This window comes from Thermobia domestica, chromosome 8 (genome assembly GCF_964235325.1).
Source record: "Thermobia domestica chromosome 8, izTheDome1.hap1.1, whole genome shotgun sequence".
NCBI lineage: Eukaryota > Metazoa > Arthropoda > Insecta > Zygentoma > Lepismatidae > Thermobia > Thermobia domestica.
The window spans coordinates 184,773,647-184,800,387 of record NC_137461.1 but is presented as its reverse complement, the minus strand read 5'-3'; the positions used below and the strand labels follow the sequence as shown (position 1 = coordinate 184,800,387).

At 36.3% G+C, this 26,741-nt stretch overlaps 1 protein-coding gene across 8 annotated transcripts in view; it reads right to left on the bottom strand.

The window, feature by feature from the left end:
- Atg4a (Autophagy-related 4a) overlaps positions 1 to 26,741 on the bottom strand; it is a 440,329-nt gene that overhangs the window by 64,357 nt on the left and 349,231 nt on the right. For all 8 annotated transcript variants that reach the window (XM_081769296.1, XM_081769295.1, XM_081769301.1 and 5 more), the window contains one exon: positions 22,247 to 22,325. In XM_081769296.1, coding sequence (XP_081625422.1) covers positions 22,247 to 22,325 — 79 coding nt within the window. The remainder of the gene's footprint in view (positions 1 to 22,246; positions 22,326 to 26,741) is intronic.

Sequence of the window (26,741 nt, the reverse complement as noted above, 5' to 3'; positions counted from 1 at the left end):
CAGTATAACACCCATCATTTGTAATAGTCCTCAACAAATACCGTACTTTCGTTTTCTCTTAGTAACTATAGAACTAACTTTATAACGTAAAGAACTTGAAGACTCATCACAACATATACAGAACCTCTCCATTGGATTCTAGTTTTTGTCGATTACAACTCTATGCATCATACGTGTATTTCCCTCTCTTGTGACGTGTACCGCAGATCTAAAATTTCTTGCTGTATTATCAGTTTAATATTTGGTAACCTGTAGCTAGTGTGCAGCTTCACATTAAGCAAGGTTCTAAATTAAATAATCCGTTTGTATCTTCTCTATAAGAGTGACTGTCCGGATTGCTGTTCGGCGAACTACCTGGGTAATCATAGACTTAGAATCACGTGATTTTTTTTTTCCCGCACATAGCATAAGGTTTTCTTTTTAAGTCTTGTTTTCATACTTAATGCATTTCTGTTTACAAACAAATATTGCCTTTCCTTCCATTTCACTTTGAAATATGGTTTCCTAGTAAGTAAGTAGGAAAGTATAACTAGTATATTTATGTATCCTGGATCCACTTGTAATATTAGTTGGGTATAATACTGTACACATCAGTCATATGGATCACATATTAACTCAATGTAAAGTAGTGTCATATATATAATTACACTAAAGTCATACTTGAATTATCCGTAACTGAGGGCAAATGCTCACTCAAATTTCCTCTGTGGGCGTCATATTCACAATTTTACTTGTATAACTATCTCAATAAAATTCTTCGTTACATAGATCTCACAATGATGAATTAAATTAAGGCTGTGTCTAACGTTTTCAGCCGAAATCATTTCTCTGTATACGATAACATTATGAATTTTGTCAGGAAATATTACGAAAACGATTTGTCGTATAGTGTTTAAACTGTCTCCAGACGTTAACCTACCTCAATGCTACATGCTGACTCTTTTTATTTCTGAACTAGCTTTCATATTTCATTAACATTAATTTTGATAAGGAAATACAGCAGCACTGGAGACAACATAAATATACACACAGATGCAGGTATTGGCAAATATCAGGATTTCCTTTTATCCTCGTTTAGCTATTCACTGGGCCATAAAGAGAGGGGAGATAAGGTTTCGAAGAAGGGATTGGGAACGCCGGACTGGTTGCTATTAAAAATTAGACCATGTTATCTTCTAGGCCTTTTTTTTTTCTCCCCCAGTTAGGTGAGGTCGACTTTTCGGAATGGTGCTTGGCAGAAAACATTTAGAATATCCGCAGCAATTTTTACAAGGCATTATAGTCGCGTTCGTTTACGAGGGGCCGTTTTAGGACGCCCCAAAATTTGCAAACAAAAAGTATTTTTTTTTTTTTTTTTGGAGAGTTTTTCCCATTTTCCCTCAATATCCCTTTCCACGTACACTACGTTATGGGGACATGTGTATCATACCACCTGAAAACTGGTCCTATTTTGAAGAAAATGTACAAACAAAGAATTTGGATAAATAGTTCTGAAGCAGGAACAACTTAAATGAAAGTCTACAATTTCCTTTAAAAACCCCGCGAGTTAAAGGGTTAAATACATTTTATACTCATGTGTAAATGAGAGATGACACCAAAGAAGATTTAAACAATGTACTTCTACCGTTCTTATGGATAGTGGGGAAATTTATTTCTGAAAATATTTAGTCAAGGAAAATCAAACTGTCTCTCTGTGCTTTCGCAATCGGGGTCTTGGGTTCCATTCCCAGTGGAATCGCAGGTTTCTCTATTGAACCAGCATTATGAGCCAATTGGGGAATTACCTGAAGAAAGAGTAGCAAACTTTTGTTGAGAATGCCAGAAATAATTATGCCTGGGAGCCGATCTGCTTACTATGTATCAGTCAGTTGAACGTGTGTTATCTGACCAACCAAAGCACTTCATAGGTTATAGTGCCAAGGAGTTTAGGATAATAATATAGGTGTTCCTCCTATTGATATTTTGCCTGCAGAATGTTTGTCAATCACTTTCATGTTCTATTTGTAGTCAGAACACAACTTCGCACACATTACCGGGGTTAAACTTAGCGATATTAATCAAATACAAGCTCGTACATAAAATGCAATAAAGTCAACGTGGACATAAATTACGAGACAGATGGAAGAATTATTACTCTCAAAAGCAGGTTCTTTCTATTCTAGAAAATTACTAAGTTTGTAATACGTGTGTGTCGAAGTATTTCAGAGCAAATTACTATTTTTTTAAATAAATATAGTCTTTGTTCAGAACACGAAGGCGAAATGAAGGTATCATAAGAGGACATTCAGACAAATTAAGAAACCTCGAACTAACGACGGATCCAGAACTCTCTTAAGCAGGTTGAGCAGATCTGGGAATAAGGATTTTTTTACTACCAATCTATACACAATGTAACAAAGGACCAAGTTTGTATGAATGCAGATACGAAAAAAAAAAAAAAAAAAAAAAAAAAGTAAAAAGAGCGAAGTTGCTGGAAATGATAGGTTTTCAATCTACAATGTTGAAATTTTTCAAATTGGACCATCAGTTTTCCCTCTACTCTGGTACTCGCCCTAATGATAATTGAAAAACCAACATTGCTGGTCATGGTGTTACCACAGAAGCATTTGTTCACGCAATAATTGAACGGAACGCATGCGAGAGTTATGGCGCAGGAAAGAAACAAAAATATTACAAATCTCGGTTGAATTACTAACATTGTCGGGTACAGAAGCGGGCGGGACAGGGAAATGAAATTCGTAGTAAGTTAAAAATTAGTTCGGAAAAAGGCATCCATGGTGTCCTGAAAAACAACGCAGTTATTCCTACGTATTACTGCAATTAATACCTTCTCCTGCTACGTACTACTACTAATAGTAGTAGTATTTTAACTAGTACGTGAGGCGTTCAAGGAAGAAGCTTTCCTATTTTGTTTCGGAGAAAGTATGACCCTGATAATTGTTATGAGAGTAGCATTGTGTTCTTTCGCTTTTGCTCTACATTTACCATACAATGCAATGTTCGTGCGAGCTACTGCCCATACGCGGCGCGTAATTACCATGAGTCATGTAGTGAGAAACGTGCCCTAACCATAAAGAGTAGCAAGTCATGGCAGTACAACGTGTGTTTGTGGTGTGCAGTAGAGATTCGTTCTGTAATTCGGTACGAGTGGGCAAATGGCCTTGCTCCTATCGACATCTACAGTAAGCTGGGATTTGTTTATGGAGACTGAAATTTCAGTGCAAATGGTTCGAAGATGGTGCAAATTGTTTTCTGACGGACGAGCAAGTATATTCGATGAAGATCGGCCTGATGGTACGTCTCTAGTCTCTGACTCAATATTGGTAGACAAAGTGAATGCACTGATGTTGTCTAACCGAAGAATCAAGATGTGTGACGCAGTCGCTGATATGAACATTTCCGTTGGGATTACACACAAAATCATCCACGAAACACTGGGAAACGTGAAGGATTTGGGTTCCATAACAACGCACTGAACAGCATCACGACACGTGTATAACCTGTTGCCTGGATTCTCTGATCCGGAACTATAATAAAGGGAACAACCTTCTCTGTCGTATTGTGACTCAGGATGAGAGCTTTTTTCATCAGTACACTCCAGAATGCAAGCGGACGTTGTCTCTTTCATTCGTTTGTTCTGAAATGTCTTTGTACAGCCTGAAAAAAAATTGTCACAAATGCTTCCATAGCTTCGAAAACACCTTTATTTGCATTTTTCCCTTCTCCAAAGATTGCACATTACATCAAGCTAGGAAGATGCTCCTTGTGAAATCCATGGAAATTGACAATCATGACAGTAGGTTTTGTGCTTCCCAAAGTCTGTAATGCAAGAACAGAGCTCTAAAAACTACTGACAGAAATGAATGTTATAAAATGTTTAACTTAATACTTTTCCCAGTAATTGCAAGCGGATGTTCCAAGGACGTATTTTGGCAGTATAGGAGGATGTAATTCTCAACTCCCTTAATTTTGATAAGCACAAATTGTTTGATCAAATGTATAGTAATACACTAAAAAAAGTGAAACCCTTATATCGGCGGAAAATGTCCGCCTTCCACCGAGCAAAATCTAAAATGACGGTGCTTTTAACAACAAACATACAGAGTTACGATACTTTCTAGAGATCTTACATTTGCTTTGAAGAGTCACAAGTTTCATTCCAAGCCATGTGAGTTCCTAGTGGACGACATTGAGAGAGAAAGAGATTCAAATATAAAGACAAGGATAATTTACATATGAAAGTTTAGAACTGGGGAAAAAAATGATCCGACAGCATCCATATTATGATGAAATATCTTAGTTACAGAGTGCATAAGAACTTCCCCTTGTTCAGGAACATCTTTAAAGGCAGTAAAAATTGCTTACTACTGTGTTAATTGAGTTATATTTGACAACCGCCTAATAAAACAGCGCCAAATACTCACAAAGAAGGGTCACGCAGTGGCTCCGCTGAGATCTGAACGAGACAATTGTGTTTGCATTTGATATGTTATAACTAGACGAATCACAAAGTTATACGTGCCACCGGGCGGAATGTTGTAAGTTACAACATATTTTGTAATATAAAGCTCCAAAGCTGGCAGAATAGTTTGAACCGAGTCATTTGTTCGGAAACTGTTGGGTAAATGGAAAACTCGGACAATACGTATCCCATTATTTTCAAGGACACACATTTCGGATAAAAAAGTTTGCCCCAGGGTTCAGACGGGGTCCAACTCATTTTTTTTTTTTTTTTTTTTTAATGGCAAGGGGGGTTAAGTAGCACATTGTTTGAAAACTGCTGTAAAATGAAAGAAAATGCAGCAAGTCTCGACTCTCTACGATAAACCTGTGAAAAATTGCAGAAGGTCAAAATGTAAACAAAAACTTAATTGAAAAGTTCATGGTCACCCGTATAAAGCGGAAACGGTGAGACAAATATGAAAATAGGAAAGGGAGTGTGGCACTATTTTCAAAGTACAACAATTTAAGTTAAAGCGTCTTGTCCCAGGGTGCCCATAGGGTTCCAGATGGGGTTCAACTAAAAAGTTTCAAATGGCAAGAGAGGTTAAGAAGCTCATCGTTTGCAAGATCTTGTTAAATGAAACTAGATGGAGCAAGTCTTGACTTTCTACGACAACCCTGTCCAAAATTGCGGCGGATCAAAATGTAAACAAAAGCTTAATTGAAAATCTATGGCCACCTTGAATCCAAGATGGCCGCTTAAAACCTATGTCATTCATAACAGTACAAATCTAAATCTCTATTATGTATTTAGAAATAATAGGAAGATTAAAGAACAATTGAATTTCGATTAACTTCAGCTATTATTTTATTCGGTAACAACACACATATGTTTTGTTCTTAATGCACGTTCGTTATGGTTCTCTCGACATTATTTACTTGAATATAACAAATATGCGATGAACACACAACTCTGACTTCCTACTCATACTGTTAAACAAAAGTAGAATACCTTCGGGTATTTTTCTAATTTTGTCATACGTAGTTCATACGGAAATAACTTGCTGCACCAGTAGGTTGGGGACTCTATTGTAACGTATTCGTGATGGTTCCATTTGTATGTCATTCGTTGGTTTGATCGCAATACTTCAAGCAATACCAAATATACAAAAAATCATTTGCAAGATTGGCGACAAGTACCAAATATGTGTAAGTCATTTCAGTACATCGAGCTGCGTCAAACTTTGTTGGTTTGGTCACAGTATTCCAAGAAATAGCATATTTATATACAAACTCATTTTTCATGCTGGCAGCCATATTGGATTACAGATGGTATTTTGTGGATATCTACCATTAACCATAAACGTTCGCTTCTCCAACACCAGTGGTGTGAGCTGGATATGCGTTCAATACATAGTGCGGCATTTTGAAATCAAGATATCGCGTTCAAGAACATTTTGCATATTTTAGTCACTTACTAATCAACATTATTGCCAAATTTGTTATCTTAGCTTCAGCAGTTTGGTATGCTTATCCTTTCGATATAGGTTTTAAGCGGCCATCTTGGATTCAAGGTGGCCATAGATTTTCAATTAAGCTTTTGTTTACATTTTGACCCACCGCAATTTTGGATAGGGTTGTCGTAGAAAGTCGAGACGTGCTCCATCTTCTTTCACTTAACAAGAGCTTTCAAACGATGTCCTACCTCTCTTGCTATTTAAAACTTTTTAGTTGGATCCCACCTGGGACCATGTGGGGACCCTGGGACAAGACGTTTTCACTTAAATCGTTGTACTTTGAAAATAATGCCACACTTCCTTTCCTGTTTTTACATTTGTCTCACTGTTTCCTATTTATAGGGGTGACCGTGGACTTTTCAATTAAGTTCTTGTTTACACTTCAACCCGTCGCCATTTTGCACAGGTTTGTTGTAGAGAGTCGAGACTTGCTGCATTTTCTATTTTACTACAGCTTTTAAATGATGTGCCACTTAACCCCCTTGCCATTTGAAAATTTTGAGTTGGACCCCGTCTGGGACCCTGCGACCAAGTTTTTTTTTTTTTTAACCCACCAAGTTTGTCGTTGAAGATGATGGGATACGTGTTGGCCGAGTTTTCCACTTACCTAACCGTTTCCGAACAAATGATTCGGTTCAAACTATTCTGACAGGTAATTTTTTTGTAGTTCTTACATTACAAAATATGTTGTAACTCACGATATTCAGCCGGGTGGCACGTATAAGTTTGGGATTCATATAGTTATAACATATCAAACGCAACCACAATTGTCTCGTTCGAATCTCAGCAGAGCCATTGCCTGACCCTTCCCTGTCAGATAGAAATAACCTTTTGCGAAGCTCTGGTAGAAAATGAAACGAATTGTCGTAAATATGCTAGAATTCTGAAAAGTATAAGTTAAACAAAGCAATGGTAAGGAGCGTAAGAGTGTAGCTTGGATGCGAACCTATAACTTTAAAAACTAGCGTGTTTGCTTCATTGTCTGTTAGACTCCTGCGTGGGTGGATTTACGTTTGAATCCTGACTTTTCTTATTAATTTTTTTCTTTTACCTACGTTCATACTGTGCATTCCAGAAGTTCAGTTTTGACTTCAATGTAGTCGCAACTAGTTTAGGCCGAAATTATTTCCAAACAAGAGATTTCTTATTTCATGTTTTTCTTTAACTTGCTTTGTTTCAACTTTGATATTAAATCCTACAATTTAATTTAACTCATTGCCTTATGCCATGATCAAGTTTTGCACAACGACGACAGTCGGGCGGTAATACAATATTCCATTGTTAGTGTAATATATTTATATATACATCTTGCAAAATTTTTGACTCCGAAAAAAAAATAAAGTTGGCTGTACGATGCAAGATGGACTTCTAGAGGGATTTCAAACGAATTTAGTACACTTATAAATTACCATCCGAATAATTTACTGTGGGAGAGTAAGTCACTGAAACTCCTAGGAGGAGAAAAGGTGACATGTAAACGTAATAGAATACGAAAATACTGGTGTCGAATTCATAATTTTCCGGTTCGAAGAGATGAATAGTGGCACTCCAGATGAGCGTTCCTCACTTTTCTTTATTACTGCATAAATGGAAAATGGTTTTAAAATTATATTTTTCCTTTCAAGTAAGATTCTTTAGAAAACCTTGCCCATTAGCTTTATTTTTTAATTATTTTCTACTTCTTAGTTATTATTACATATTTATTTTCTATTTATATATTATTCTATGTTCTACATTTATTATTTACATGTTACGTTTTATACATTTGAAGAGAAGCTTATGACAACTCAGAGCAGCAGGGACATATACAGAATGTAGGCTCTGGTGGTCCAGAGCTAACCCGTTTTGAAATCACTACTTTTCTGTAAATTTTACCTAATTTTAGAAATGATGTTAGACATTTTAGTATGTCCTCATATTGAATTTCTATCTCTCAAAAGGCTTTCGATCCCTGAAATAAATTCCTGCCTACGCCTCTGCACAGTAGTGACGATTTTAGGGTGTGATTAGTAATGTCCGGATTTGTATGTAATTTCCTTCATATGTAGGTTCGTCAAATCCTTAAATGTTTGTGATTTCATATTACACATTTTTTTAAATATATTTTGACCAAATTACATATTTCTATGGTTTCTACATATTTTTTTACATAAAACTGTCTTAAAATTTTGCGTTTACTGAAATTTTAATTTAAAATAAAAAATTAAACTCTCCAACTGTGCAAGGCTTGCATTTAGATTCAATTTTGTCATGTCTATCTTTTCGTTTCTTTACTGAAAGAAAAATCTCTCTTTTTTTATTTGTCAAACCATGTTTCGCAGAATTTTCGCCGATAACAAAAGAAATATAAGAAGAAACAAGTAAAAATCCTCCCTCAGGGGTACATTAGCAGCGCCCTTTATTCTCAACTCTGGAGGAAGACAGATCACGTGCCTGACAGACGACTGGCCAGGAAATTCCTAAATGAAGTTTATTTGATTGTTATCGGAGGTCGGACGGGAAAAAAGATGAAATCAAATCCTACAATTCAAGTTAAAACTGTATGCTAGTGTGCTTCCAGGAATTTACTGCAAGAGTTCGTTCCAAGAAGCTGGCGACAATGGCAATATCATAGCAGGTAACCTAAGCTTTCAAAGAACTTCGCTTGTTCAACTAAATGACAGGAGGACAGTACTCTAGTATTGCAGTTGGAAAACGTATGTGTTCTGTATTGACCGTCGAAGTTAGAAATGGCTCCGGTTGCCTCCACTTTATCCGCGAAATTGCGGTCGTGGGTAACTATCGATGATGCGTTTATTACGGACAGTAAAGTGGTGTTGTGCCAAGTATGTGTGAAATCTCAGCTAGACCAACATGTACGAAGTGCACTCATGCAAGAAATAAAAATTTGCGAACTGCAAAAAAATAAGTACTTCTGACACAAATGCATCAAGATACTTCAGTGAGTGAGTTTTTCAAAGACTTGTGCCGAGCAATGATAGCAGCAAACATTCCTTGGAACAAAGTTCAAGTGCCAAAATACCGTGCTTTTCTGGAGAAGTACTGCGGGCGTCGAATTCCTGACGAATCCACTCTTCGAAAGTGTAATCTCAAAGTTTGTTATAGGAGCTATAGATACCATTAGGGCCGAAATAGGTAGTTCATATATATATATTTGGATTTCTGTGGACGAAACAACAGACGTTTTGTAGCAAATTTAGTGATTGGAAAGTTAAGTGAAGATGCTTTATCTAAATCCTATCTTATTGCGAGTAAATTGCTGGAGCGCACGAATCATTCCACGATTGCTCGCTTTGTAAACGATGATCTTAAAGTGTTGTGGCCGGGAGGAGTTAAGGAAGAAAAAGTCCTTGTTCTCTATACAGACAGTGCAGGGTAGATGTTAAAAGCGGCTAGAGCACTTACAGTTTTTTACCCTCACTTAATTCATTTCACCTGTATGGCCCATGCTCTTCAGCGTGTTGCTGAAGAAGTGAGAGACAACTTTTGCGAAGTAAATCAACTAGTTTCTTCCACGAAAAAAATGTTTGTTAAGGCGCCACAACGTGTTCAAGTTTACAGAGATCAACTGCCAGACGTGCCACTTTCTCCGGAGCCTGTGCTACCGCGATGGGGCACTTGGATACAGGCAGTATATTTCTACAATGAACATTTTCAAAAAATTAAGCTTGTTGTTTATTCATTTACATCGGAGTCTGCTGTGTCAGTTGGCATTCTCAGAAACTGTTTAATGATTCAAAAATAGCGTGTAATATCGCATACATAAACAGCTATTTTGGTTGGCTACCTACATGCATTAAAAAGCTAAAGACTGTTGGACGGCCTCTTCCGGAATCCATGGAAATCATAGAGGATGCAAAGAGACAGCTGATAGGTGTGTGTGGAGATGTAGGAGAAAAAGTTCGAAAGAAACTAAATGCAGTGGTGGAAAGAAACCCGGATTATGACAGCCTATTGGCAGTGTGTGAGATTCTCAGTGGTGAAACAAGAACCCCCCCCCCCCTCCCTGAAGATATTTCTCTCAATTATATCCCCCTGTTAAAATACGCTCCTGTTATCTCATGTGATGTGGAGAGATCATTCTCTGCATACAAGAATATTTTATCCGGTCGCCGACAAAATTTTACTTCTGATCATTTGGAAATGTACTTTGCAACCCATTGTGCAACAACACACAGTTGAAGTGCAGGCACATCTTTTGTAAGTACTTTACTTCAAATTTAAAATGTTCATTGATTGATTGATTTTGAGTTTTACGTCCCGTTCAGCAGCGAGGCTATAGAGACATGGACCTACTGATTAACGTGGAATCCGAACCACATGAGCTCCCACCGGGAATCGAACCCGGGTCTTAAAATGTTCATTAGTGGAAATATTCTTCAATCTTAGTTCAGCTGGTATTGTTTAAAAGATATAGGACTGTTTTCCCTGCATGAAATAAATATATATAAAACAATACATTTCGTCTTAAGTTGCTTTTAGTATTTAAATTTGTATATTGTGTATAATTCATTTCAAGATTGGGCCCTGGTGACGGATGCGCATTTAGTGGAAAAGATTCTAGATTTGAAACGGGACCACACCACACCACATGAGGTTTCTGACGTACAAATGCCGTATGCATTGCTTTCTCGGGGCTTTCCTGTTTCTCTCTAGCCGATTCACATCTTCCTGCATTCCCGTCTGATTTTTACTATCCTGCAATTAGTCATGTCAGTGACGTATGGCTGTCTCAGTTGTTCAAGCATTTCACTTCCTTGAGGGACTTCCATTATGCAGGATAAAGTGTAGTAGATTTTCCTTTTTATTTTCATAATTCGTTTAAATATTGCATACTCATACGCGTGTTAATATTACGTTTCCATAAATATGTAACATATGTAATATTACATATTCTTATATAAATTATATATTTCTTACGTTTTAAACGATTTTTGTTACTTTTTTTGTACATATTTAGGGGGTTGATATTACATAAAAATCCGTACTCCAGTGTTTAGGGTATAATTCCTCCCTGGAGCAACGACAATTCCCAGAAGTCACATGTTTGATAGTTCTTGATGAGATGCCAATATTTGTGCGTTAACACTTTTCACTCTTAGTGTATTAAAACTCACCCAAAGAAACTGTTCTGATATCTTTAGTGGTTCTCCCCTGGAATATCACTAGTTATGTCAGTGACCCCTAAAACTATGCATTCGACACAAATATAGGATGTTTTCGATTCTTTTCGCCTGTCATCCTCCCACTTTGACCTCTATGGCAACCAAGGCTTAACTTGGACTTAAGCAGCATCGACAGTGTCCCTATTCATCTTTGCGACCCCAAAATCTATGAATTAGACACTAATATAGTTCGTATTTGACTACTTTTACATGTCACCTTCCTCCTTTAGTTAGGGTAGTTTCAGTGTCTCGTCTCCACAAATATGGAGGAATTTCAACCAACTTAAGTATACCTATAAATTACCATCTGAAAAACAACTAGCAATGACAGTTATATAAGATTATAACTTTAGCTGATTCATTCCAAGTTGAAATTTCACTCAATCTTTTCCTTCATTCATGTTTACGTCATGGCTTGTTAAACTAAGGAGTAGTGAACCAGATTCCTACTCTTGTGGTCCTAGGTTCGATTCTCCCCTATTTTCTTTTTCTTTCAGCTACACTTAATTTGTGCATCCCAGATCTCCAAATTTGAATTATATGTAATAGCAGCTAGTGAATTAAATTTAGCTGACATTATTTACAAATATGAGACGTTATTATTACATGTTTTTATTTACTTCCAACGTTTCAACTTTGATATCAAATCTTGCAACCTATAATAAATGTAACCCATCTTCTAATGTCATACTATGATAAACATTTGCACAGCGACGTCAGTCGGATGAAAATACTATATTCCATTATTATCCTAATATACTTGTTCATATGTTTACAAATTGTTTAAGTAAAAACGTATGGTGGATCATACAATGTATCATATGATGGACCGTACGAACGCGACATACCAGAAGGCGTAATTCAAATATCCTTGATGATAAAAAGTAAAAGCCTTCTTCGCAAGATTCGAACCACTGCTACAACTAACTGGTTTTTGTTTACACAGAAAACGTAATACCACTTGGCCACTAAGTCTCACACGTTAGTCTGTTTGTTAGTGCAGAACTGACTGAGACACGTACATTCACTGGTGTCGCGTAATGTGTTTGACAAAGCTTTGCTGATAAGTGGGTCGAATTAGCTAGCTTTCGAGAGGGCTGATGGTGTTGTGGGCGTTCATTTATTAATATGTGTATAGTCTCCTTGGGACACCTTCACAGCTGCCATACGCCGTGATATTGAATCCGCCAGGCGAGAGATGTAGCGTTGTGTGCAACAGATTGGCCACGCATCTTGAACCGTCAGATGTTCGCGGAGGATTGTTGGACGAGGTTTCTCGCAATGTTTTTGCAACAGAGGCCGACATATTTTCAATATGGTTCAGATCTATTCCACCAGGAACCCAATCAACTGTTTCGACATCAGGTTGCCTCTGCAACCAAATGAACCACATTTGAATTATGTATCGAGTTACTGTTCTATTGCTAATATAATATGCAATCACCTATTCCTATCTTTAGTTTGCGGAAGCGTTTCGTCCAGATGTTCCAAGTACTTTTGCGCGTTTAGGCGATCAAGAATCCTGGATTCCACCGAAGTTTGCAGCCTTGCATATACATGTCCAGCAGTGGATTGTTACATGTCCCATTCGACCTGAACGGGAAACCTATTCACAGGCATATATTTTCTAGGGGGGCGATAAACACGATTTGGCCCGAAGTTTACACTGAAAAATTTCCTCGTCAGTAAAAGCGACCTTGTCCCACACAAATGAAATATTTACCTGTGCAAACCACAGAGGTAAACCATGTGGTCGTTTGTTAGCCGCTTCTTAACAGCTGATCTCATGACGTCAAACAAAAGGATTTATGTCTACGTCGAACAGTCGTAACATCGCCTGGGAAATTGTTTTTCTCTCGTAACTGTTGGACAGACATGAAAGACTGCTCATGGTACTTGCAATTAACCTCTGCTCGTCTTCTACAGAGGAAACTCTTTGTCGACCAGTTCCTCTTTTACATCTTACATCTCTTGTTTCCTCATATGTCCTCCACTATCTCCGTGCTGTTGCACGGTTAAAGCCATACCTCGCGCCTGCCTCACTATAGCTCATGCCCAATGAAAGCAATTACACTGCTTGAAACAGAACCTTTGTAATGCGCCAGTTTCACACACCAGAAGCAATATGATAGCTGTACTCAGGTGCTTGAATGGAAGGCGATTCATGTGACGTCACAAAACAAGGCGAGGTTTCCTTCCATTGCCGTAAGTAATATCGTACGCCCTCTGCTGGATGTATTTGAATTTTCTAATAAAACACGTCGAGAAATGAGTTAAATTAAGGTTCCAAGGTTTTCAAAGCTGAATATTGTAAGCTAAAGGAAAGCACATAATATTGTCTCATATTTGAAAATAATGCCGGCTAAATTTAATTCACTAGCTGCTATTACATGTAATTCAAGTTTGGAGATCTGGAATACACAACGGAGTGTAGCTGAATGAAAAAAAAAAAAAAAAAAAAAAGGATGAAAATCGAAACTAGGATTACAAGAGTAGGAATACCGTTCACTAATCCTTCATCTAACAAGCCATGACGTAAACATGACTCTATTCAAGTTATAAAATTGCATTCAAGTGGCGCCAATATTTTTTCGTTCTCTTTATCTTCAAAAATATACAATATTTACGACGATTTCTTTATTTTCCACTAGAGTTTCGAAAAAGATGATTTGTGTCTGAGTATATTGTCTCCTTTATCAGACAGTTCTACCAAATACAATTTAATTCATACAACAGTAAAGAACTCTTACTCCTCAGAAAATGTTCTTGACAAAAGAAAAGTTTATTATGCACCCTGAACGGTGGCGTAACTAACGGGTGCACAGTGCGGGAGGCTCACAGCAAAAGGGGGCTCATTTAAGTTTCGTAATTCCACTTTGCAGGCTTTTATATGATTTCACGGTTTTTCCTTAATTTCTAAAATGCACAATATTTTAGTCCTAGATGAAAAAGAAGTTGTGGAACGACCTATAGAGTGTGAAGTCTATTCAAAAGACTTAGCACCTATTTGCTACAAGAACTTTCCGAACAGTAATGAACGAAAAGATTGAGTGAAATTTCAACTTATAATGAATCGGCTAAAGTTTTAGTCTTACATCATTAACTATCATTGTTAATACTATTCCGTATTAGTTTAGACCCCTATTCTCTTATAACTGAATCTTACTTTTCCTGTGACGAGAGCAACACCTAAGCGAGCATTCACTGAACTAAACGCCATTAAAACCTATATTCATAGCATAATTGTGCAGGCGAAGTTGAGCTCTTTGGCAATCTTCAGCAAGGAAAGCGAAAAACCCACTACATTGTTATTGTAAAAGTAGTTAATGAATACCTCTCCGAAAAAGACCACTCGCACAGTTCATTTCCAGATGGTAATTTATAGGGATACTTAAGTTGGCTGAAATTCCTCCGTATTTGTGGGGGCGAGACACTGAAACCATCTCTACTAAGAGACGAAAGTGACATGTAAAAGTAGTCAAATACGAACGGTATTAGTGTCGAATTCATAGTTTTCGGGGTTGAAAAGATGAATAATGTCATTGTGGATGCTGCTTAAGTCCAAGTTAAGCCTTGGTTGGCATTCAGGTTTGAGTGGGACGACGACAGGCGAAAAGAATCGAAAACATCCTATATTTATATCGAATGCATAGTTTTAGGGGTCACTGACATAACTAGTGATATTCCAGATGTGGTATATGTCGAAAGCTGAAATGTCTGAGCTGGAAGCATTTGAAATATGGTGTTGGCGAAGAATGTTGTGCATATCATGGACCGAAGGGAAACGAAATGAAGGCGTACTAAAAGAAGCGAATGAAGGACGACAGATCATGAAGATAATAGGAAAAAGAAAAAAACAGCACGCTTGGCCATCTTATTCGGCACTCTGATTGGATCATCGTGCTGACAGTGGGAAAGACAGAAGGAAAACCAGGAAGAGGAAGACCAATGATAGAATATTCAGATGCAGTTACGAAGAAGAGACCTTATCAAAGTATAAAACAGGTCTCCAAAGGGAAAGAGAGGTTCTAAAATTCCCATGTTGCCTATAAATCTATGGTTGAGGTGAATAATAAGAAGGTATATATATGGAAGGTCGACCCCATTGTCATGAGATCAAAGGGGAGAACCAGTGAAGATTTCAGAACAATTCCTTTGGGATGTGTTTCAATACATTGAGAGTGAAAAGTGGTAACGCAAAATTACTCGTATCACAACGGAAACTATCAGAGATATGACTTCAAGGGAATTGTCATTGCTCCAGGGAGGCATTATCCCCCTTATCACTCCCTAAAATCGTCACTATTTTGCAGGGGCGTAGGTAGGAATTTATTTCAGGGATGAAAAGTTTTTTAGGGGATTTAAAATCAATATGGAGTAGTGTTGTAAAAAAAAAACTTTTTTTTCTGTGAAGTTTTTTTCATGTTTCTTTTTCAAATGTCTGTTTTTTTTCTGGCAACTATTATTTATTGATTTATGTTGCAGATTATTGAAATAATCGATAGAACTTGAGTCGAAGCTCTCGTAACTTACAAATAGTTTGTTTCTTTGTACCTATACGAGCAAAATTGTGTGATTATTTCTTTCGGACCCAGGTCATTTTTGGCGTTTTCCTACATTTTCATTTAGTGACTTATTAGTCAAAAAACATTCATTCGACTGATATGGCTAAGGCCTTGTTTTTTACAAAATGGATGTTGCTATCTTTTGGTGTAAGTTGCATTGCAGTGTTGCGAACGGGTGGGAAATTATTGAGGGAAATGTAGGGTGAAAATTTACAAAAAAATCCCTAACCGATTTTTTTTTTTTTTTTGTATCTAGCACCACTGCTATGGGTTCAAGTCACCTAAAAAAAAATTCTGTCATCAGACACATGAAATTTTGACGCTTTTTACGCTTCAGAAGCAAAATTCAAGAGATATGCCGGGGCTACAGCTTCTCTAATTATCCTATTGAAACTTTTTATGGTGTGTTCTGTAGGGCAAAGAGGAAGCTTTCAGGTAGTGGTACGTTTGTTTCAATGTAGCCAGCAAGAGGGTAATGATAAGAGAGGAAAAAGGAAATTTTCCGAATTTTTTACCTAAAATTGGGAATTAATTGTTTTGGCTGGACATACTGCCATCAGACAGACGAAAACTATCTGAAAATAAACGTTAGTACTCCAAGAATATATTCTATAAGTATCATGGCGACACCTAACAAAGTAAGCATGAAATTAAGAAAAAAATATCTCATTCTACCTCAGAAATTCACCATTTTCTTACCATTTCCAGACATGGTTTATTATAAACCTCAACTGTTAATTCCTCTAGTGAAACTTTTTACGGTGCACTGTGTAGGTTAAGGACGAGGCTTTTAGTCACTGGTACATTTGTTCGAGTGTAGCCAACAAGAGGGAAATAATAGAAACAAAAGAGGGATTTTTTTCCCAAAATTTGCCCCTAAAATCTGGAATTAATTTTCTGCAGCTGGCAACACTGCTATCAGACACACAAACTATCTTAAAATAAGATTTGGTATCTTTATAATATATCCTACAAGTATTGTGACGATATCTAATAAAGTAAGCATATCAATAAAAAAAAATATCATTCTACCTCAAAAAAGTCACAGTTATCTTTCCAATTAGAGAACAAGATTAGTGTAAACCTCAACTGTACTTCCCCTAATTATCCTATTGAAATTTTCTATAGTGCGTTGTGTAGGGCAAAGACGAGACTTGCAGATACTGGTACGTTTGTTCCGGTGTAGCCAACAAGAGAGAAATAATAGAGACAAAACAGATAATTTTCCCAAAATTTTCCCCTAAAATCTGGAATTAAAATTTTCTGTAGCTGGCAACACTGCTACCAGACAGACGCAAACTATCTTAAATTAAACATTGGCACACCACTAATGTGTCCTACAAGTATTATGGCGATATTTAAGGAACAAAGCTTTTAATTACCAAAAATATATTACGGTAAACAGAAAAGTAGGAGAAAAACTAGAATAATCAAGGGTTAGAACCTAAATATGAATTTTTCGTGCGCCCCCTAATTACCCCATTGTACCGATCTGTACTTGTGTTTGTTAAGTAAGGACAAATGTTCGATTGGCGTAAGTTGACTTGCACTCGAACGTATAGGTACGGATTTATAAACAAAAATTTCGATTTTTTTAACCAAATTTAGGGAAATTTTAATTTTCCTAATTGGCAACACTGCGCGCAGGTCCGTCTAATTAATGTCAACAGTTAGGTATCCATCCGAGGTATCTACCTGGCAAGTCTTAAGGAGGTCTTTCTACAACGAAGGAAGCTACAGGTAAAAAAGAAGTAAAAGAAATTCGAAATTAGAAAATTCTCGAATTTTTGACTCACGTGAAATTTGAGAAGGAAATTCGACACCAGAAGAAAAAGAAATTAATATGATAAACTATGGTCCAACCATATTTGGGGAGAACAATATCCCGATATCTTAATTAGTGTCCATACAGGAGCGGATTGAAAAAGCGACATACCCGTGTGTGCCACTTTGGCCACCTGAGCCACCGAGTGTACATTTGATTACATTTTTTTGACTACTAACCCGTGTTGTTGTAATAATAATATCGTTGTTGTAAACAATAACTTTATAAGGAAAATTTTCTCTACTTTTTACATCTTAGTTCCAACACTGTTGGCGAGAAATGCAGGGTGTTTCAAAATGAAAATCGGGGTTTTAAGTCTTCATAGTACTTATTACATTTTACGTACAATTATTAGCAATGCATCAAGTAAAAGAGCACCTCGAACAGTTTTTGCTACAAGTGCTCGATGTGAGATTCATTCGTCACACGACACATATCTAGTCGATAGGCGAGAAAGACCCAATAAACTTTCCGCCATGGCAGAAAACACATTCAATTTAGGGGAGTCTCGTTTCAACTGTACCATCTCCTGAGGATTTGCTGACGGCCAGATGCAAACATTATAAGTGTTCACATTAGCTCTTAGGTGAAATGTCGATTTATCACTGAAGACGACACAATCCAGAAAATCTTCATTGTTATGCAGCAATATTTCACTTGCGAAATTGGCACGTAAACCGTTAGTCTGTAGGCTTTAGACCTGTTGCAACTGCGAACGATAAGGACGTAGTTGCAAGTGTCTCCTTAATATTCTTCACACAGACGGTTGCACTGTACAGATTCAGTCTTTATTAAAACACAAAAAGCTTTCTGCTCTCTAGTCTCCGTCTTTGCTACTTGCTCTTTCTAACGGCAGATAGAAGAAACAATGCATGTACATGCGTGCGTACAAAACTGTTTGAGTTGCTCTTTTATTTTATATTATATTTATAATTGTAAGTCAATTGTTACAGATATTACAAAGTTTCAAAACCCTAATATTAATTTTAAAACACACTCTGCATTACTTCAAATTGTGTCATCCTATATTCATATCTTGTATATACATATCATCAGGGCCGGCCCTAGGCAATTTGTTGCCCCGTGCAAGGGCATAATTTGCCGCTCTTCTCAAAAAGAACAAATCTTAAAAGTCATGATTTTAAGTATGCTACTCCAGCATGAACAACGAAGGGAAGGGTAAGTGCAGTTGCACTCAGAAAAGCTTAAATAGTTACTAAAAATGCAAACCCAATTCTTTAAATATTAATCTATTATGTTAGTGAAAGATAAAGCAAACACACCTGCAGAGGAAAGATGGTAATCCTTTTTATAGAATTCAATATCGAGCTTCAATCTGAATGTATCAGTTTCAAATTCCAATGCAATTTGCTCTTATATTTTTATTTCTTGATTTTTCTTCCACATCTGTTAACATAAAAAAAAAAAAAAAAAAAAAAAAAAAAAAACTTGTTTCTATCTTTAATGATAAGGAACTTGTTTCGGACAAAAACAAGACTAGTTGTCATATCAAAATTGTGATAACTTACTAAATGGAACAGATATTCGCTACTATTCGAGAATTGAATTCTTGCATTTGACAACAATCAAGCAGTTTGTGCTCGGATTTATTCGACCATTTGCTTTAGCATTGTCCATGTGACCTTAAACTAATGCAACCTCAACATAATTTATGAATGTAGTATTCAAATAGGTCAGCTTAGTAAATGTAACTGCTATCATCATGAAGTCTGTTTCCAACAATAAATATTTAATAATATACTTATGACAGATTTTGCCGGACCCTCCAAACTTGCCGCTTCATGCAAATGCACGTGTTGCATATACGGCAGAGCCGGCTCTGCATATCATATATATCTAGTCTACAAATTATTCATATATGATATTTAGAAAAATACTATTAGGCAAATTAGTATTAGTTTTTACCTTTAGACAAGTTATTTGAATTTTATACTGTTCGTGACATTATTTTCGTACTTATTAAAGGCCTACTTTCACGAAAAAACAAAATTTCATTTCTGCTTTTATTTCTTAGTTGATATTGATGAAAACTACTGAAACCCGAATTGTTAATAAGTATGCTAATCATATAAATTGTAAAATATTTGTAGCGTATCAGTATCTAGCGTTTAATTTATGTTGCATTTTACGGTGATTACACCTACATAAAAGTATTTCATACTTAAATAGACGTAAGATGCATTACAAATGACTATTTGGAAAAAAAAAAAAAAACGAAATTTAGAAAAAAACGAGAGGCAATGTTTTTTTTCTAAAAAAAAAAAAAACGTACATTTCTGAAAAAATACGAACGGTTTTTTTTCTGTTTACAACACTAATATGGAGACATACTGACCTAAAATGTCTATGATCATCTTAAAAAATTAGGTAAAATTTACAGAAACGTAGTGATTTCCAGGTGGGGGTAGCTCTGGATCGCCAGGGCCTATTTCCTCTGTATATCTCTGCTGCTCTGAATTATCATAAGCTTCTCTTTAAAGTTAAACGACAAAATATGGAAATAATAAATGAAGAATAGAATAAAATATCAATAGAAAATATGTAATTATAACTAAGAGGTATCAAATAATAATAAAAAAATAAAGTTAAAGGACATACTTCTTAAACAATTATAGTTGAAAAATAGAATTTTAGAATCGTTTCCCATTTATGCAGTAATGAAAAAATTAAAGAGCAATCATGTGGAGTACAACTATTCATCTCTTGGAACCACAAAACTATGAATTCAAGACCAATATTTTCGCATTCTATTACTTTTACATGTCATCTATTCCCCTCCTAGGAATGGTTTCAGTGGCCTCCCACAGTAAATTATTCGGATGGTAATTTATAAGTGTACTAAATTCGTTTGAAATTCCTCTAGAAGTCCATCTTGCATCGTACGGTCCACTCTACGTTTTTTTCATGAGTCAAAAATTTCTAAAGATATATATAAATATATTACACTAACAACGAAATATTTTATTACCGCCCGACTGTTGTCGTCGTGCAAAGCTTGACGTAGGGAAATGTGTTTAATTAGGTTGTGAGATTTAGTATCATATTTGGAATATCGCAGGTTAAAGAAAAACATGTAATATCAAAAGTCATATTTCAAAATAATTCCCACTTAAACTAGCTGCGACTACATTGCAGTTAAAACTGAACTTCTGGAATGCCCAATATGAACATAGGTAAAAGAAAAGTCAATAAGAATGGTCGGGATTCGAACGTAGGACCATCCACGTTGGAGTCCCTTACACTAACCATTTATGTAACAGACAATGAAGTAAACACGCTAGTTTTTAGTTACAGATTCGCCTCCAAGTAACACTTTTATGAGCATTTCCACTGCTTTGTTTAACTTTTACTTTTCACAAGTCTCACATATTTACGACGATTTGTTTCGTTTTCCATTGGAGCTTCGCAAAAGATGATTTCTGTCTGAGTATTTGGAAGTACTTTTTCAGATGATTCCATCAAATTTAACTGAATTAACACAGTAGTGACAAACTTTTACTGCCTTAAAAAGTGCTCTTAAACAAAAGGAAATTCATTTCCGTAACTAAGCTATATGAATGAATGCGTACAGTTCTCCGTGGCTGAATAGATAAAGTCATGGTTCGATAGCTAGAAGATTTGTGGTTCGAAATCCGTCTCGGAAGCTGAAGATTTTTTTTTAAATTCTTAATTTCCCATATCTTAAGATCTTTCTCTCCCTTCGAGATCATCTGATGCTCTAAAAAGAATTCTCCACCTTAATTCGATAAGTGCCTGATCTGATCCTCGCAGTTCGGGAACTTTCCTTTCCTGTTTAACAAAATAACAATTTTCGTCACAATGCGGATGTTGTCGGATCATTTTTTCTCTAGTTCTAAACTTTCATATATAATTATCCTTGTCTCCATATTTGAATCTCTCACTCTTAATGTTGTGCACTATGAACTCATATGGCTTGAGATGAAATATTCGACTCTTGAAACCAAATGTAAGTGCTCTAGCAATGTGCTATCGTAACTCTATAGGTTTGTTGTTAAAAGAACCATCACTTTAGATTTTAGATTTCACAAGGAGCATCTTCGTAGTTTGATGTGATATGCAGCATTTGAGAAAGAAATAGAATGCAAAGAAACTCGTTTGTAAAGGTATCGGAACATTTTGTGACAGTATTCAGGCTCTATAAAGGCATTTCAGAAAAAAACGAATGAAAGAGACGGTTTTAGAGGTATAAAGCTTGTAAACATGGCTCCTGTTTTTTTCTGTCTGAATGGAAAGGATATATTACGTCACACAGATTGCTTTAGAGAAGGAGACGAGTAGGAATAGGAGGAGTTGGATTATATCCAAGTAGCAGAAGTCGCTCGAGACGTGTGTTTCTGTATGCCTAAGCACACCGCACAAGAGTATGTTAATAGAGCTTTCTGTAACATTTTCTAAGCAGCAAATAATACATCGAGATCGGCTGTGACTAGCCAGATCGCAGTTTTACTTCATGATGTAAAATGAACATATAGGTTTTTAACACAATAATTTCGGTTTTCTCAGACCGGTATTCTGTACTTCATTATCGAAGTATCTTTCCCAACTATCTAACACCATGAGAGAGTTAGTTAGCACCAAAAACTCTTCTTTCCAACGTTAATAGAAGGAATCACGAAATAACTGATAGTATTTTAAACATTGAACGAAAGATTATTTACGATTAATTCTTAAATAAAACAAAGAACTTACCAACAAAACCAATAAAATACAGTGCATGATTAGGTTTCCCTCCAATTACCCCTAGTGACTGTTTAAATGTGAAACAAGTCTGAAAAACAAAATACGGTTAATAAATGGACAATAAAGATACATTAATCATAAACAAATAAAATTTAATAAATAGAGCGTAACAGAGAACAACAATCACATTCTCATGGTGAATAATTTTACTAAGACACATAAATACATACATACGTAAATAAACAACAACAAGGTTCGAGAAATGATTACACACATGAAAATACGAAGAAAATTATAAGCAGACTTGGATGAACAAGGTCTTAGTTTCACACAGCCGGCAGAGGTGGTCAGCTAAAAATTGGCATCATCGGCCCGAAAATGACACGAGTTCAAAAACATAACATCAGGTCGGATACGAAATACACGAAATAATGTCAGATATTAAAAGAAGCAAAAAGTAGTATTTTTAATAACATATCTTACTAATGAGCCACCCTGGTCATGAAGACCTTCAAGAATTTTAAGACCAAAATATTAACCACACGTTCATTCTTCCCAATTCATACAAGTTTGCATATCTCGATACGAGATATTCATTTTATGTCGATTTTATCATACGAGCTAACATGTATAACAAATAAGACTGGATCATCTGAACGTTCTTAAAGAAAAATATGAATGGCACATAAAAAATGAGTAAAAAAGAAGATAATACAAAACTGGCATACTAGATAAAAGACAATTAAAGTTTATAGAAATGTGCAATATCCCACAATTATGTATGTTACAGCTGAAAAAGTGTCAAATATAATAACAAACATTCGGACAGTTCATTTCAATTTCTAAAAGCAAATCACATCAAATTAATTGATATCTTAATTCAACCGATACAAAACATTTATGTCAAATATACATTCTCAGACAACTTCAGTAAACTTGTATTTTCATTTTGTTATTCCAAAGCAACCAATAAACGAAAGACTAGTTTCCCTTATTCCAAAGCAACCAATAAACGAAAGACTAGTTTCCCTTCCATCCTCATCATTTTCCTTTCTATATTACAACAGCTACCCGTTGAATGAACGCAAATGTCATTGTCCCCTTTTGAACAAAACCACAGCAGACACGTATCATCCAGGCAGTCATGACTGAGTTCGATTAGGAAAACGTCAATCAGAGCAACATATTGGAGAAAACTTCGCTCCACTCAACTTTGAGGTTCACTGCCGCAGATACCATCCACAAGAGTGAATATACATCTTCTTGAATCCGAGAACAATCCACTTGGCGCCTACCATTCATCGCTTCTCGCAGTTTTGACGGGATTTCATCTATATCGTCAATCTTGTTTGAATTCTTCAATTTCCAGCCAGGAAGTGGGATCTCATCGAGACGACTCCATTCATCATCTTGGAAGTCAACAACTTCAAGCAGGACCGACAACATAGATATAGCTAGTGTTCAATTTTCTCTTTACTTAATGTCTTCTCTCCTTCTCTTACCTTCCTCCCAATTATTGTTGTAAAATTTCCGGAAATTTTGAACCGGCTGGTAAAAAAACGATTTTTCCGGTTTCTTTCCGGAAAAATTGGGAAAATAACAAAAATCTTTGTATTAGGTTAGTTTTACTAGTAATGGGACAGTTTCTTTTTTTTTTTTTTTTCGAACGCGTGAAAAATGTAAATTGAGAAATTTCAATATTGTGCATATTTAAAAAAGAAGCATTCGAAAATAAAACTGTTGTAAATATTCTTGAAAATTAATAGTCTGCACTCATTTTCTTTATGTGCCTTTTAGTCGTTTAGGCCTACTACTGGTTGTGCATTAATTACATAAATTTTATAATTGCATACACATCTACCATCATGAAGGGTTTCTGTTGCAACAAATATGGCTACAATATTGAATGAAACTGAGTTCTTAAATCTGCTCTTTGATCTAGTGAAATTTTGTTAATTTTAACCAAATTACTTCTTAAAAGAAAGAGCAGTAGGCGAATTTCACTAATACTCATGCACTAAGATATATAATAATTATTATTATTTATGAAATGAAATGAAATCTTTGAGTTTTACGTCCCACGTTTATGCCGTTTAGGCTAAAGGAGACGGTGATGATGAATAATGAATGAAATGGTGGAATGAAGAAAGTGGGAGGAAACGGGAGAACCCCGAGAAAACCCACGCACACGGTGTTTGTCCATCACATATTATTATTTAATATTCAAATACAAACTTTAATATAAACTTTATGTACAAAATTTTGTATATGAACAAATACCTGTTTTCTAATGTGACAAATGATCTTAACTATATATAAAACTACATGAGTTGACATAAATTATTGAACACTTTCTCTAGGGCTACAATGATTAAATTTGGCATGATTGTAGCTTTCCGGAACTAACCCACAGGAAAATTCCCAAAAGTGAATATTTTTAACTTTTAGGGGATCTAACGAGGAGATGAAGAATTTCCCCATGTTATTTAAACGAGCCTTTTTTTGGACCTATAATCTCATGTTTTATTTACTTAGAATTGGAAAAAAAACTTGAAATTCAGAATGCTTGTACGTTTCTGTTAGCGTTACCTAAGTGAATCATCAGAAATAAAAATTTCCTGCCGTAGAATGGTTTTATGGAGAAGTGAAAAGTCTTTCCCATGTTAATTATATGGAACGTCTTCTACACCCCAAAATGTTTAGGGAGTTCGGGCAGCATTAGAATCATGAAATTTAGCCTTCCAGGACTAAGCGATAGGAAAATTTCCAGAAGTGAATAATTTTAATCTTTTAGAAGTCTAAAGGTGGATGAAGAAATTCCTTAATATTTAAATGGGCGTTTTCTTGGGATAAAAAATCTTATCTTTTAGACAGTTGAAATAGCAAAAGAAATAATAGAATTGTGGGTTCAAGAGGTGTGAGGCTTGTAGGCCGAGCAAAGACACTGTGTGGGGGGCGAAGCCCCCGAATGGGCAAATTTAGGAAATGTGAAGAGTAAGTTCACGAAATTCACTGTTGATTCAAAAGCCGATAGATAAGAAATGCGAGGCCGTAGGCCGAGCGAACTCGGGGGTCTAGGGGAGGAGCCTCTAGCTAGCCAAAGGCTAGTCTACGTATACAGAATGAAAGTGACTATATTTGTAACCTAACAACTCTTGAACCACCAGACTGATCTTGATCAAAAATTTCAACATAGATGAGGTTTAGGCCTGGGATGGATTTTTACCATTTCACTTTGAAAGTGCAACTTGGAGGAAAGAAGTGCGGATATATATAGAAAATTACTGATCTTAGTGTCGAACTCATAGTTTACGGAGCTGCTGAGATAAACAATGACATTTCCGATGAAGCTTAAATTCAAATTCAGCACTGCAACTTGGGGGAAGGGGAAGGAGATACATAAAATGATCAAAAATGACCGATATTTGTGTCAAATCCATAGTTTTCGTGGTTGCTGAGATGAACAGTAACATTTCCGATGTTGTTTAAAGAAAAATTCAGGACGCAACTTAGGGGAGGAGGAAGGGGAAATATATAAAAATGGCTGAAAATAGCCTATATCAGTGTCGAATCCATAGTTTTCGGGGACGCTGAAGTGAACAGTGACACTTTCGATGCCGTTTAAATCCAATATATCCCCGCAAACTGGGGGAGGAGGGAGATATATATATAAAGATGATGCAAAATGATCGATATTAGTGAATTCATAGTTTTCAGGGCCGCTGAGATAAACAGTGACACTTCTAACGCCATTTAAATCCAAATTCAGCGCCGTGACCTGGGGGCGGGGGACATATACAAATGATCGAAAATGACCAATATTAGTGCTGAATCCATAGTTTTTGGGATTGCTGTGATGAACAGTAACACTTCCGATGCTTTTTAAATCAAAATTCAGGCCTGCAACTCGGGTAGGAAGAGATATATAAAAAATGAAATGAAATTTTTGAGTTTTACGTCCCACGGTTATGCCGGTTAGGCTAAAGGAGACGGTGATGATGAGTAATGAATGAAATGGTGGAATGAAGAAAGTGGGAGGAAACGGGAGAACCCCGAGAAATCCCACGCACACGGTGTTTGTCCACCACAAAGTTCACTTGGCGAGAGCAGGGTTTGAACCCGAGACCCCTAGCACCAGAGGTGAACGCTCTACCACTGAGCCACCGCGGCCCAAGAGATATATAAAAATGATTGAAAATGGCCGATATTAGTGTCAAATCCATAGTTTTCGGGGTCGCTGAGATGAGCAGTGAAATTTCCGATGCTGCTTAAATCCAAATTCATCCACACAACTTGGGGGCGGGGAGATATATAAATATGATCGAAAATGACCGATATTAGTGTCGAATCCATAGTTTTTGGGGTCCCTGAAATGAATAGTAACACTTCCGATGCCGTTTAAATCAAAATTCATCTTCGTAACTTGGGGGTGGGGGAGAGAGGAAATATATATATATTAGGGTGGTCCTTATTTATATGGGGAAAAATAAATTTAGGAATTTCC